General features: G+C 45.0%; 1 protein-coding gene across 2 annotated transcripts in view; it reads left to right on the top strand.

Annotated features, from left to right (window-relative positions):
• TCF7L1 (transcription factor 7 like 1) overlaps positions 1 to 11,283 on the top strand; it is a 224,833-nt gene extending 213,550 nt beyond the window's left edge. For both annotated transcript variants that reach the window (XM_072637485.1, XM_072637492.1), the window contains exons 8-12: positions 24 to 167; positions 773 to 932; positions 2,722 to 2,829; positions 8,341 to 8,422; positions 9,849 to 11,283. In XM_072637485.1, the coding sequence (XP_072493586.1) occupies positions 24 to 167; positions 773 to 932; positions 2,722 to 2,829; positions 8,341 to 8,422; positions 9,849 to 10,285 (931 nt within the window). In that variant the 3' untranslated portion in view covers positions 10,286 to 11,283. The remainder of the gene's footprint in view (positions 1 to 23; positions 168 to 772; positions 933 to 2,721; positions 2,830 to 8,340; positions 8,423 to 9,848) is intronic.
• Positions 11,284 to 13,905: the final 2,622 nt, after the last annotated feature.

Raw genomic sequence — 13,905 nt, 5'->3', positions numbered from 1 at the left:
CCTTTGTTTCCCTCTCCTGGCAGCTTGGTTTCAAGTCGGTTTTCCCCACACATGGTGGCCCCTTCCCACCATGGTCTGCCCACATCAGGGATCCCCCATCCAGCCATCGTTTCACCCATCGTCAAACAGGAACCCACACCTCCCAGCATGAGCCCATCTGTGAGCGCGTAAGTAACCCTTGTACCAGAAAGGAGTGGTGGGGTTTTGGTTTTTTCCCCACCCCTATTGCATTAACTATGATGTCACATAGGAAGGGAGCTTGAGAGGCCAAGACAATACAGGTAACTTTTCCTCCCTTGGAAACAGTTTACTTGAACTCTTTATGTTCCATCCCCTCCATTCTGGACCTTTTCCCAGAGATATCAGAAGACTCTACTTCAGTAAAGTAAACAGTGTTTTGGTACCATAAAGTGTGGGAGCTAGAAGGAACCTACCAGATGATGTCACCTGACATCTTTACTCAACAGACAGGCCCAGATAATTTAAATGACTTGCCAAAAGTAACATAGGTAGCAAGTTATAGAGACAATCATGCCCAGTGATTGTAAATTCATTCCTCTTTCCATTGCCATACTTGGTAGAATGTTATATATCCCATTGATGGGGGTTACAATAGCCATTGGGAAGTGGTAGAAGCAGGGCCCCCAGCTTTCTCTTCACTTCCCCATTCCTAGCGTCTCTGTAGACGTAAAGGCAGAGGAGTAAACAGGTGATGGAGCAAGGATGGGTCAGGGATGATTACCAAATATTGTCCAATCCCATCTATTCTCAGGAAATCCCCAGTGACGGTGAAAAAAGAAGAAGAAAAGAAGCCCCATGTGAAAAAGCCTCTTAATGCCTTCATGTTGTATATGAAGGAGATGAGGGCCAAGGTGGTCGCCGAGTGTACGCTGAAAGAGAGTGCAGCCATCAACCAGATCCTGGGAAGAAGGGTAGGATTCTCCCACCTCTCCTATTGTCAAGTCGATTAAGCAGGCCTAATCATAGTGTCACTTAAAGCAGATGAAAGGTTCCACTGTCATCTTTTTTTTATCACCATCGTTATCATCATTATCACTTTGAATCCCAAATGGCTATTTTGTCATTTCTTATCATTAAAGTCTCTTGAAGGCTTTCGTTTTGATATCACAGTCATTTATGAATATGCCCCATTCAGTTCTACCCTAAGGAGCCTTCCCGTGGGGTAAAAAAAAACAAATAAGTTAATCAAAATATACCTGAATATGCCTAACAGCATCTGCAGCTTTCCACATCCATAGCCCCCCACCTCCCCAATGACAAGTGGCAATTGGTCATTTTAATTCTCTTTTGTCATATCTTATTTTTATATTCCATCATAGCCCATATTATATCACTCTCTGGTGCCAAGACTGGTCATTGTAATTATGTGTAGCTTTGTTTTATTTGTTTGTTTGCAGCGTGAGAGTCAATGTGTGTGTTAGGTTCCTGTTTCTGCTTGTCTGCTTTGCATCAGTTTATCCAAGTCTTTTCAAGGTTTTCTGAATCTTTCACAGTCACCATTCCTTACAGCTCAATAATATGCTGTTGTATTTCTCTGCCATTATTTGGTCTTCCATCCCCCAGCCACTGTACTTTCTTTTTTTTGGCTACCACATAAAATGTTGTTATGAATATTTTGGCAAACATATGACTTTCCTATCTTTGACCTCCTTGGGGTCTCAATACCTAGCAGTGAGATCTCTGGGTCAAAGAGTGGGAACAGTTGAATCACTTTTTCCTTGGTCTTTCTACTCATCATCCAGGTGAACACTGAGGTCCTTGTCCATTAGAATGTAATGAGAGCAGATTCTTTTTTTGTATCTGTTTTGGTATTTGTAGCATTATTTTAGTGTTTTAGTTATATTATTTAGTAGTAAATATTAAATATTTGTATTAGAAACGTAATTGACACATAGTAAATCCTAAATAAACTTCTGTTGATGGACATGACTCATATTGTCACTATGCCCAGAGGAAGGAAAGGTCTCTACCAAAGACAGCCTTCTCCTCTATGGCTTCCCACTCCCAAAGATGACCTTTCTCCCTGGTAGGGTTCTTATACAAAGGTGGAATCTTGTTCTTGGCCTGTCCACTCCCTCCTCTACTCAGCTGAACTGCCAAGGTGGTCTTTCTAAAGTGTGGGTCTGACAATATAAACCCCTTCCCTCATTTAAGGAGTTTCAGGAACTCCCTATCGCCTCCAAGATCAAATAGCAAAACTTCTATTTAGTATCTAAAACTCCTCTTAAACTGGCCTCTTTCTCCTTCCCTAGTCCTAATACACTTTTCTCCCATTCACATACTACAACAGTGGCCTGCTTGCCATTCCAAACCTACGTCCATCCCTTGACTCCAGGACTGTTCATCATCTGCCCCTCATGCTTTCCTCTTCCTCTACCTCCTGGCTTCCTTTAAGATTCACCTCAAATATGACCTGCTGTAAAATGCCTTTCTGGCTTCTGCCAGCTCCTAGTGCCTTCTGCTTTCATCTCCCCTCTCTGCATTGTGTATGTATCAAGTTACTTACACGTTAGCTCCCACATTAGAAGGTAAGCTCCCTCAGGGCAGGGATTGATTGTGTACCTGACACTTTGTATCCTCTATATTTGATACAGTTTCTGCCATATAGAAAGTGATAAATAAATGATTGTTGACTGACTGCTGGGAAGAAATCTCTTCTCTTTCAGCTTGTCACTCCCGGTTTTTACTTTCCTCCCACAGTGGCATTCACTCTCAAGGGAAGAGCAGGCCAAGTACTATGAGTTGGCCCGAAAAGAGAGGCAGCTTCACTCTCAGCTCTATCCCACCTGGTCAGCACGGGACAACTATGTAAGTGTACACCCTGGCTAGAAGGAGCTCTGGAAGACTCACTAGAGAGGGAACTGGGAAGCTTTAGGCAGTCTCTGAGAATTACAAGGATTACTCAACAGGTAGATGGTCAGCTTGCAGCCAGAAATACTTGGACTAGAGTCCTTCCTCTGACACATATTTGCTGTGTGATTCTAGACAAGTGATTTAGCCTCTCATTGCTCTGAATAACGGAATAAGATTTAAGTTGTAGGACAAGGGGCCTCTCTGCAAAGGTAGATGGAGTTCCCTGTGCCCCTGAAAGCACAGGTCTAGAGAGAGGGGGAAAAAAAGTCTAAATTAGGTTGGGGGGTCCTAAATCCCAGCGTTGAACTTGGATTTACATTCTCAGAATCCCAGAGTTAGAAGGGACCTGGGGAATAATTAGCCCAATACCCACCTGAATAAGAATCTGCTCTATGTAGTAACAGTGGGCAAGGCTTCATCCAACCAGCCTTTGATGGATGACCTCCATTGTGGGTGACCTCAATGATCACTTTTCAAGGCTGTTCATTCTCAGGCAGCTTATCCCAAGACATGAAACCTCAGATTAAATTTGCCTCTCTGTGATTTCCACCATTGCTTCTGGGTCTGCCCTGCTAAGGCCCAATCAGCACAAGACAAATCCCTCTTATGAGTAACAATGCTTCAGATTCTTGGAAGAGATATCTTGCTTCTTTCCTGAGTGTTCCCTTCTCCAGATACTACTAGGTCCCATGACCTAAACTCAAGACACTTCACTATACTCGTCCTTCTCAGGACAAGCCCCAAGTCATCAGTATTCTTCCTTGAATGTGTCTGACCCGAGCAGAATAAAATGTGAACATCTCCTCCCTGGACCTGAACCCAAGATTATAGTAGATTTCTTGGTGGCTGAATTACACTGTAGATTCATACTGGACATCACCCATACCATTTCACTATTATGCCTCAAAGTCCTGTGGCAACAGGCAAGTGATGAAGCAGCAGGTGCAGATACACTGGGAGCTATAATCACAGCCCTACACACAGGTAGCCCATGCTATTGGGTCATTTCTCACTGGAAGCAGCAGTGGGACTCAGCAGCACCCTGGGTGTCTGAGCAGCCTTTTAAGGATCACACTGCTCACCTCCTGGTGTGAAGAAGGGGGCTAGAAAAGGTGCCCTAAACATTGCCTGCTTACCCAACCCTGGCCTGAGTACCGCGGCAGGTGGGGAATCCCACTATGCAGTCAAAACACAAAAAAATGTACAAAATGTATGAAAACATCTGCAAAGATGTTTCTACTCACCATCAGCACATGGAACTTGCACACACTAATAAACAACACAAAATCCAGTAGACCTGAAATAAGATCTGCTCTTGTTGCAAGAGAACTCAATAGGTATCACACCCAAATAGCAGCCCTGAGTGAAACAAGGTTGGCAAATGAAGGCCAGCTTACTGAAGTTGGAGCTAGATACTCCTTTTTCTGGAGTGGGCACAGTGAAGGGGAGCACCATGAGGCTGGCATTGGTTTTGCAATCATAACTAATCTAATCAGCAAGCTGGTATGCCTGCCAAAAGGAGTGAATGACAGGCTCATGACAACACGATTGCCACTCACAGGAAAATGCCATGCCACCATCATCAGTGCCTATACTTCCACCATGAAAAACCCTGATGAGGTCAAAGAAAAATTTTATGAAGACCTAGAGACCCTTATCATCAATGAGCCAAAAGAGGACAAGCTTATAATTCTGGGTGACTTTAATGCTAGAGTAGGCTCAGATTACCAGGCTTGGCAGGAAGTCCTAGGGAGGAATGGAGTTGGAAACAGCAACAGAAATGGTCATTTACTGCTGAAGACTTATGCATTGCATGACCTTCTCATCACCAACACTGTCTTCCATTTACCTAAATGCAATAAAACTTCATGGATGCACCCTCGCAGCAGACATTGGTATCTAATAGACTATGTCATTGTAAGGAGAAGAGACAGAGAAGATGTGAGAGTGGCAGAGGCAATGTGTGGTGCAGAGTGCTGGACTGATCATAGACTTATCCTTTCTAAGCTAAGTATTCACATTCATCAAAAGTGCTACCCCCAAGGCAAAATGACTACCAGAAGAATTAATGTCAAAAAATTAGAGTTCTTCTCTGAGCATGAACAGTTTGCTGCTGACTTGGAGGGAAAGTTGAGCCAACACACAGTTGGCAACAGTAGAGCAGAAAAGGAGTGGGCAGCTTTCAGAGATTTGGGGTACAGCATTACATTTGCTCATCTGGGTCAGAACACTCGCAAACACCAGGACTGGTTTGATGAAAATGATGGGGAAATCCAGAAACTTCTCAATGAAAAATAAGAGCTCCACAGGATGTACCAGCAGGATAGTTCATCCACCTCTAAGAAGGAAGCATTTAATTCCATCAAAAGCAAAATACAGGCAAAGCTTAGAGAGATGCAGGATTCCTGGCTCAGTAAGAAGGCAAATGAAATTCAGTTTTTTGCTGATAGTAATAATCCAAAGCACTTTTATGATTCCCTGAAAGCTATTTATGGACCAAAAACTTATGGTGCATCACAACTACTCAGTGCTGATGGAGCCACATTGATTAGTGATAAGGACATGATCCTAGAGAGATGGGCTGAACACTTCCATAGTGTTCTCAACAGACCATCATCAATCAATCCTGAGGCCACTGACCATTTACCTCAGGCTGAAGTCAATCCCTCCTTAGCTAAACTTCCAACTGAAGAAGAGGTTTTGAGGGCCATTAGGCTCCTTCCATGTGGCAAAGCACCTGGTGCTGATTCTATTCCAGCTGAGATTTACAAGGTAGGAGAACCATTGTTCATACAAAAGGTGACTGAAATTTTCCAGATTATATGGCAAGAGGAGGTTATCCCCCAGGAGTTCAAGGCTGCCTCCATTGTCCATCTCTGTAAAGGTAAAGGGAATAGATTGCCCTGCGACAGTCACAGGGTGATCTTTCTCTTAGTCATTGCTGGCAAAATTCTTGCTAGAGTCCTTCTTAATAGGCTGATCCTTCACCTGGAAAATGATCATATACCTGAGAGCCAGTGTGGCTTCAGAAAGGACCATGGAACAGTTGATATGATGTTTGCTGCCCAATAACTCCAGGAGAAATGCCAGGAGCAGAACAGAGGTCTGTACACAACGTTTGTAGATTTGACCAAGGCATTTGACACTGTTAGTCGTGAGGGTTTATGGAAAATTATGTCAAAATTTGGTTGCCTGGAGAAGTTCATCAATATTGTATGTCAATTTCATGATGGCATGTTTGCCTGGGTTCTGGATAATGGACAAAGCTCTTCTGCCTTCCCAGTCACCATTGGAGTGAAACAGGGCTGTGTGCTTGCTCCCATGCTTTTTAGCATGATGTTTTCAGTCATGTTGACAAATGCTTTCAATGAGAGGCATCAAGGTCAACTACCATACTGATGGTAAGCTCTTCAATTTGAAAAGCCTACAAACCAAGACCAAAGTGGAGGGAGTGTTGGTGCATGATTTTCTGTTTGCAGATGATTGTGCACTCAATGCAGCCTTTGAAACTGAGATGCAACAAAGTACAGATCAATTCTCTGCTTTCTGTGCTAATTTTAGCCTAATAATCAACATCAAGAAAACATAGGTGCTCCATCAGTCACCACCACACCATCCATACGTGGAACCATCAGTTGCAGCAAATGGAGAAGTTTTGAATGCTATGGATAGGTTCACTTACCTTGGTAGTATACTTTCCAGGGATGTACACATTGATAATGAGGTTGACTCATGCATTGCCAGACGTAGCTCAGTGTTTGGGAGACTCTGAAGGAAAGTGTGGGAGAGAAGACGTATTAGACTGACTACCAAGCTGAAGGTCTACAGAGCTGTTGTGCTGACCTCCTTGTTGCATGACTGTGAAACATGGACAGTCTACCAGAGCCATGCCAGAAAACTGAATCACTTTCATTTGAACTGTCTTAGGAAGATTCTGAGGATCACCTGGCAGGATAAGGTACCAGACACTGAAGTCCTTGCTTGAGCTGAACTGCCAAGTATTCAAACTCTGCTTCAGAGAGCGAAACTCTGCTTTAGAGAGCAAAACTCTGCTTTAGAGAGCGCATCTCTGATGGGCTGACCACATTCAAATCTAAAATGTACACTTGCCAAAAAGACTATTTTATGGAGAACTCGCATGGGGCAGGCGATCACGTGGTGGCCAGCAGAAGTGATACAAGGACACTCTCAAGGTCTCTCTCAAGAACTTTGGATTTGACTGTGCCCATGGGAGACACTGGCACAGGACTGCTCAGCATCGTGTGCCCATATCAGAAAGGGTGCTGTGCTCCATGAGCAAAGTAGAATTGAGACAGCACAGAGTAAACACAGGATGCGCAAATTTGGGATATCCACTCCAAATATTCACATGGACTATCTGTACCCAACCTGAGGTAAAGCATTCCGAGCTCATATTGGTCTGATCAGCCACAGTCAGACACACTGAAATTTCACTTTATCATAGTGATGCCATTTTGGTCCTCTTCAAAGACAAAGTACAAGAACCAAACCAACCAACCAGCTTCACACTGCACTTATGGTCCACTCCAACTGTCATGTCTTCTTGGCTTAGAGGTTTCCGAGAGAAGCTGTGGCCATGAGGAAGTCAGAGCCATGTGCTGCCTTTAGAAGCCTGTGGTCCCTTTAGACTGTGGAGACAGCTTGAGTCTAATCCCATCTGTTGTTCACTCTTTTTTCAGCCATGTTTGACTCTTTGTGATCCCATTTGTGGGTTTCTTGGCAAAGATACTGGAGTGGTTTGCCATTTCCTTCTCTAGTTCATTTTACAGATGAGGAAACTGAGGCAAACAGGGTTAAGTGACTTGCGCAGGGTCACACAGCTAGTAAGTGTCTGAGGCCAAATTTGAACTCAGGTCTTCCTGAGTCCAGGCCAAGCACCATCCACTGCACCACCTAACTGACCTATATGACCTTCATTAGACAAGATGCTTAACCTCTCAGGGTCCATAGTTTCCTCAGTTATAAAATAAGAAGATTGAACTAAATTCTCTCTAAGGTACTTTCCTTCTCTACATCTGTGATCCTGTAATCCTAGGTATAGGAAAAAGATCGTACGAACAGATGAGTTCTCCCCTCCCCACACCCATTAGAATGTAAGTTCTTTGAAGGCAGGGTCTGATCAACCCTTTCATCTTAGAGAAGAGGAAACTGGCCACCTTGTAGTTGCCCAGAATCACACAGCTTATATGTGTCTAAGGCACCATTAGAACCTAGGTCTCCCTCATTCTAAGCCCAACAAGATACAGAGTAGAAGGGAAGTCACTATAGAGGGAAGGATTAAGAGTCTGGGGTCCGCTAGGAAAAGCAGAGATCCCATTGTTAGCATGGAAACCCTAGCATGGGGACACCCTCCTCCCTACCTTCTCTTTTTGTGGGCTTTTCCAGACTAGCCTGTGGCTGCCATGTCTCTAATGCCATCATCCTTCCATGGCCTTCCTTTTTCAGGGCAAGAAGAAGAAGAGAAAACGTGAGAAGCAGCTGTCACAGCCTCCACCACAGCCACAGCCCCAAGTTCAAGAGGCTGAGAGTGAGCCCCTCCTTATACTGCTGACCCATTCCCCATTTCTCCAGACACAGCACACTCTCATCCCCCACTTGATGAGAACTGGGGCCACATGGAATGTGGAGAAGGAAAAGATTCCCTGGTGTTCTAGAGCTTCAGGGATGGGCAGGGCGGGGGGCCTGGGTCAAAGAGACGGAAGGAGGAGCTGGGTCCTCTGTCCCCTACTGTGAAGGAAGGCTTGTTGGCAATATTTAGTTCTGGTGTGATGCTTGGAAGGTCACTGACTCCTTCTCTGTAAAATGGGCGTGATGATAAGTATTCTACCTCCTTTCAAGGTTGTTAGGAATTTTATGTTCTGAAATTGTTGTACAATTTCACTGGCATAGAAAACTCCCAGTGAGGAAACTCCTTCCCCACTGCAGGTCAATCCCTTCTCTGCAGAGTAGCCTGGCTCACTGAGAGGTTACATGACCAACATGGCCAGAGTCACAAAGCCAATGTGCGTCAGAGCTCTCGACTTCCCACCTCTGAGGCTGGCTCTCTCCTTCCCATCAGTCAATGGCAATGACTTTTCTCCTTCCCTGTATCCAAGGATGTTTGGGATGCCTCATTTCTCAGACTCCAGGCAACTGGATGATAATCATGTTAAAGACTGACATTTACATGGGGCTTTAAAGCTGCCTTCATTGCTATCTACAGTGCTTTTGAACTGAGCTGCTTTCTCCTCTTAGATTAGAGGCTCGTTGCCCTCCCCAGAGATCCCTGCATTTCAGAGGACGATGATGACAAATTTTAAATTTTTAAATTTTAAATTTTTAAAATGATGATAAAAATCATCATTTTCATTGTAGCTGGTAGTTTCATCAAGCTTGAAGGATTCCAAAGTATTTTACATGCATTCGCTTCACTGGATTCTAAGAATCTAAGGTGTTTCTTATTATGCCCATCTTATAGATGAGGAAACTGAGACTCATTGGTTAAAAAACTTGCCCAAAGTCACACAGCTAAAATAAAATAAATATCTGGTCTTCTGGCTCTATCTAACCTTCTATCTACTTGGGGAAAATACTGAACATCTGTTAAGCACCTACGTGCCAGGCACTGTGCTAAATGCTTTAAAATATTATGTCCTTTGGTCCCCACAACACCCGTAGTAGATGGGTGCTATTACTATCTCCATTTCACAGTTGAGGAAACTGAGGCAGAAAAGGGTCAAGTGACTTATCCAGGGTCACATAGCTAATAATGGCCTGAGGTCAGAGTTGATCTCTGCCCTTTCTGCCTCCAGGCCCAACACTCTGCTCCCTGGGCCTCCAGCTATGTCACCATTCTACACTGCTGCATAGATTCAGCATTGCGAATACTCCAATCCCTACTTTCCATCCTCTAGCTTACACCCCAAGTCTGCACCTCTTCTAACCCTCTAAGACTCCCTCTGATTTTTTCCCAGGTGCCCTGACCTCCAGGAACAAGAAGCCGTGTCTACACTACCCACCACCTGAGAAGCCTTGTGACAGCCCTGCCTCCTCCCATGGAAGCATGCTGGACTCCCCAGCCACCCCTTCTGCTGCCCTGGCCTCGCCAGCTGCCCCGGCAGCCACTCACTCGGAACAAGCCCAGCCCCTCTCCCTCACCACCAAGCCAGAGGCCCGGGCCCAGCTGGCCCTCCACTCAGCTGCCTTCCTCTCTGCCAAGGCGGCTGCAGCCGCCTCCTCTAGCCCCCTGGGCAGCCAACCTCCTCTCCTCTCCCGGCCCCTCCCCCTCAGCTCCGTACCCACAGCTCTATTGACTTCACCCCCTTCTTTCCAGGCTCCCCTCCATGCCCATCACGCCCTGCCTGGGCTGCAGGCCCAGCCTCTTTCCTTGGTTACTAAATCTGCTCACTAAAGCCAACCCTGCCCCATCTTCTCCTTGCTGCCAAGGGGCTCCTCCAGAAGTAGTGATTCAGAAAAAATAAAAAGGAAACTTTATTGGTCAATATTTGACCACTCTGGACTGTTTGGTAAAGTGTCTGGTAACAGCAGCACTTTACACTTTGTAGATGTAAACGGTAGCTGATTTCAAGAGCTTTTTTTTTTTAAATAAAAAACATTTAAAAATTAAAAAAAAAAGAAGACAAGGAAAAAACCCCTGAAAAGTAGTTTGTTATCCTCTCTGTGCTATGGTGGACTGACCTGTGCAGAAGAGACACTTCTCTTCTCCTTAATCCCACCCCTCCTCAACCTCTATCCCTGCCTCTTCTCTCTGGTCTGCATGTCTGGAATCCCTGTGATTCCCTACTTGGTACCTCTTCCCTTAAGTATTCATCCCTCCCCAGCCTCAGCTCTCAGTATCCAACATGCCTCCCCACCTCAACCTTGGTCCTCTGCCTGGTGCTAAGCCGTCCACCAAGAAGCTGTCTTCTGATGACTCCACTAGCCTCCCCCTGTCCCCAGTGGGATTACCTACCTGCTCCTACCCCTACCCTGCCACCTCCTTTCTTCCTCTATCCCCAGACTCAATGCCTATGACATGAATCTCTTCTCTGATGACAGAAGGGCTCCTTTGGAGCAGTTTGGCCCTACCCCTCAACATTTGGGGGTGTATCAGATGTGAGCCACCTTTTCCACAAAGATGTCTGTATTTTCTTTGTCTCCATGACCAGTCCAAACCTCATTCTCATAGTCCCAGGGAGAGGATTGGACCCCAGGGCCTGACCCCTTGGCGAGGGCCAGGTTAACAGTCTGCCAAAGTTTTGAGACACCCCCCCCCCTCACCTTCCTATCCCCTACCATGCTTCTTTTTTTGTGTGTATTTCTGTTTTGTTGTTATGTCTTTGGAGCAATTTGAACTCCCCATTGTCACATTATTTTCACAAAAGAAAATAAAATTGCAATTGCAAGATGCCTCCTCGGTATGCGTGTCTTCCATTCAATCATTAATTTAATGGGCCAATTAATATACCCCGAGAGTCTACTGTGCGCTGTGTTCTCTGAGTTATAACCAAAAACACGTCCCCTCCTGTTGGGGAGAGTGGCAGAGATGAGGGGAGAAGGTTCCAGAGGCTGACCCACCCAGAGCCTGGCAGCCAGGCTGTGTCCAAAGTGCAGGCAAGAGCCCCAGAAGCTACAGGGCTCTGGACTAAAAGAAGTCTACTTTTCAAGTCAATTGGAATGATTTTATTATCTGTACATATCCTTGGGGCCACTGTTTGCTTTCTTCTGGCCCTTAGGATCTGATCCAGTGAGGCAACGGCTCCCCCAGGCGGTTTGGCCTGGAATCTGTCCAATACCTGAAAGGTTTAAGATGAGTGAAAAGTGGAGAAAAACGTCCAATGGATATACTGCTAGGTGAAGCAAGGAGGCTGGGTTCAAGTCAGGCCTCTGGTACCAGTTGTATGAGTCAGGACACACCACTGAATATCTACCAAGCTTGCTCAGACCAATCAGGCAGCTTTAAGTACCTAGCATGGGCCTGATGGCGTTCTAAATTCTGTGGACAGCAATGTGAAAATTCAGAATCCCTGTATCCAGGGAGCTGGGTCATGTGGGGCATTGGAAAGAGTTCATCAGAGTCAGTCAAAGACCTGGGTTTGAATCCTGGCTCTTTGGTACTTGAGTGAGTGGGGGCTGACCACTTTAGCTCTTCATCTATATGTGTATATGAGGGGGGCAGGGATAGAGAGAGAGATAGAGGGAGAGAGGGAAATCAATTGTAAATAATAAACTTGCTGCTGATAAAACAAGTTCCCATACTAGGAGTCTCCATTGAGGAAACTGGTAACACATTCGCCTAAATGACACCTAACTACTCTTTTAGAAAAAGAGCATTAGCTAGATGGGATCTATAATGCCAGTCGAATGCCTTCCCTTCCCCCTGAACTGGTCCTGGCTATAGGGTAGCTTCAAGGGTGGGGAAAAAACTAGGGCTTGTGGGGCAGGATGGGATCCCTAAGTTATCTTTGCTTAAGGACAAATGCACTTCTATTAGTTAGAAGGCTGACCACTAGCCAAGTTCCCTAAATTACAAATTAGCCAGGCAGGGTGAACCCCCCACCCATTCCCTGACCCCAGGAGTCTCTGCAGACCATAGCCACAGTCCAACCTCATCTTTAGCCTGAAGTGGCATCCCCACACACATCTGGTGCAACCCACCCTCCCCAAAATGGATTCAGACTCTTCTCTTGCTTATGCATAGTCTTCAGCTCTCTGTTACCTAACTTTTTCATCAGGTCTCTGAAAGGAGGTGGCAGCATAGAAGCATCCATGGAATACTAGACCTTCATCAGGAAGACTAGAGTCCAAGGCCTACCTCAAACCCTGACTGTGTGACTGGAGACAAGTAAGTCGCTAAACATGTCTCAACCTGAGTTTTCTCATTTGTAAAGTGAGAGGTTTGGAGCAGATGAACTCTCAGGTCCATTCTACACCTACATTTATAATCCTATGATGTGACTGAGCAGCCCCCACTTGTAGTAGCCACCCTCTGGATGTAGACAACTTCTCACTTGCATCTTACCAGCAGCACCAGCCCTGGGCCAATTCTGGGCAGCCAAACCATGGGAAATATGGAGTCAGTCAAACATTTATTAAGTACCTACTATGTGCCAGGCACTGTGCTAAGCCCTCAGGATACAAAGAGGAATAAAAGACAGTCCCTGCTTTCAAAGAGCTCACTTTTTAATGCAGAGGGAGAAAAATGAACAGCTATATACAAACAAGATATAGACAGGCTAGTTTGGAGGTCATCTCTGTGTTGTTACTCAGTCACTTTTGCCTTTCCTTCTCCAGCTTGTTTTATAGATGAGGAAACTAAGGCAAACAAGATTGAGTGACATACCTGGAGTCATGCAGCTACTAAGTGTCTGAAGACAGATTTGAACTCAGGAAGATGAATCTTTCTGACTCCAGGCATGGCTGCTCCAATTCAGTTCTTTTCTAATGAGCTTTTAGTCTTCAGAAATTGAAGGCTTTTTGCCAACTGATTTATTGTCAACTGGAAGTTTCTGCTTCCAGTTTCTTCACACAGCTTCAATAGTCAAGTCAATTTAACAGTCCTTTATTAAGCACCTACCATGTGCCAGACAGTTCATTACCAGAAAAAAAGTTCCTCCTATTAAGGAGCCCACATCTAATGGAGAGACCGCATGCAAATAAGTATGTACCAACAAGATATGTAAAAGATAAGGCGAAAATAGTCTCAGAGGAAAGGTACCAAGTCTCTGCTGAGTTCTTCACTCTCCTGTAGATTCTTCCATTGCCAGAATCTTCCCTTTTTACTTTAGCCAGATTCTTTCCTGTTTTCTCTTGCTCAGATCAGTCTCCTGACACTCAACAATTCATCTTTTACTATGTTGGAAAAACTCTCCAAGTTCCCCTTTAGAAACGTACGTTCCCTATTTTATCACCTCAAACTGTATTTGAGTGATCATCTCCTGAGTTTTAACCTCTTAATCCTTAACAAAAGTTGCATGCAAAAAAGCTAGAAAAGCCCAATCCCATGGAGCTCTAGTGATTCTAAATTCCTCC

Source organism: Notamacropus eugenii, chromosome 1, assembly GCF_028372415.1.
Source record: "Notamacropus eugenii isolate mMacEug1 chromosome 1, mMacEug1.pri_v2, whole genome shotgun sequence".
NCBI lineage: Eukaryota > Metazoa > Chordata > Mammalia > Diprotodontia > Macropodidae > Notamacropus > Notamacropus eugenii.
This window is presented reverse-complemented; position numbering and strand designations above follow the sequence as displayed.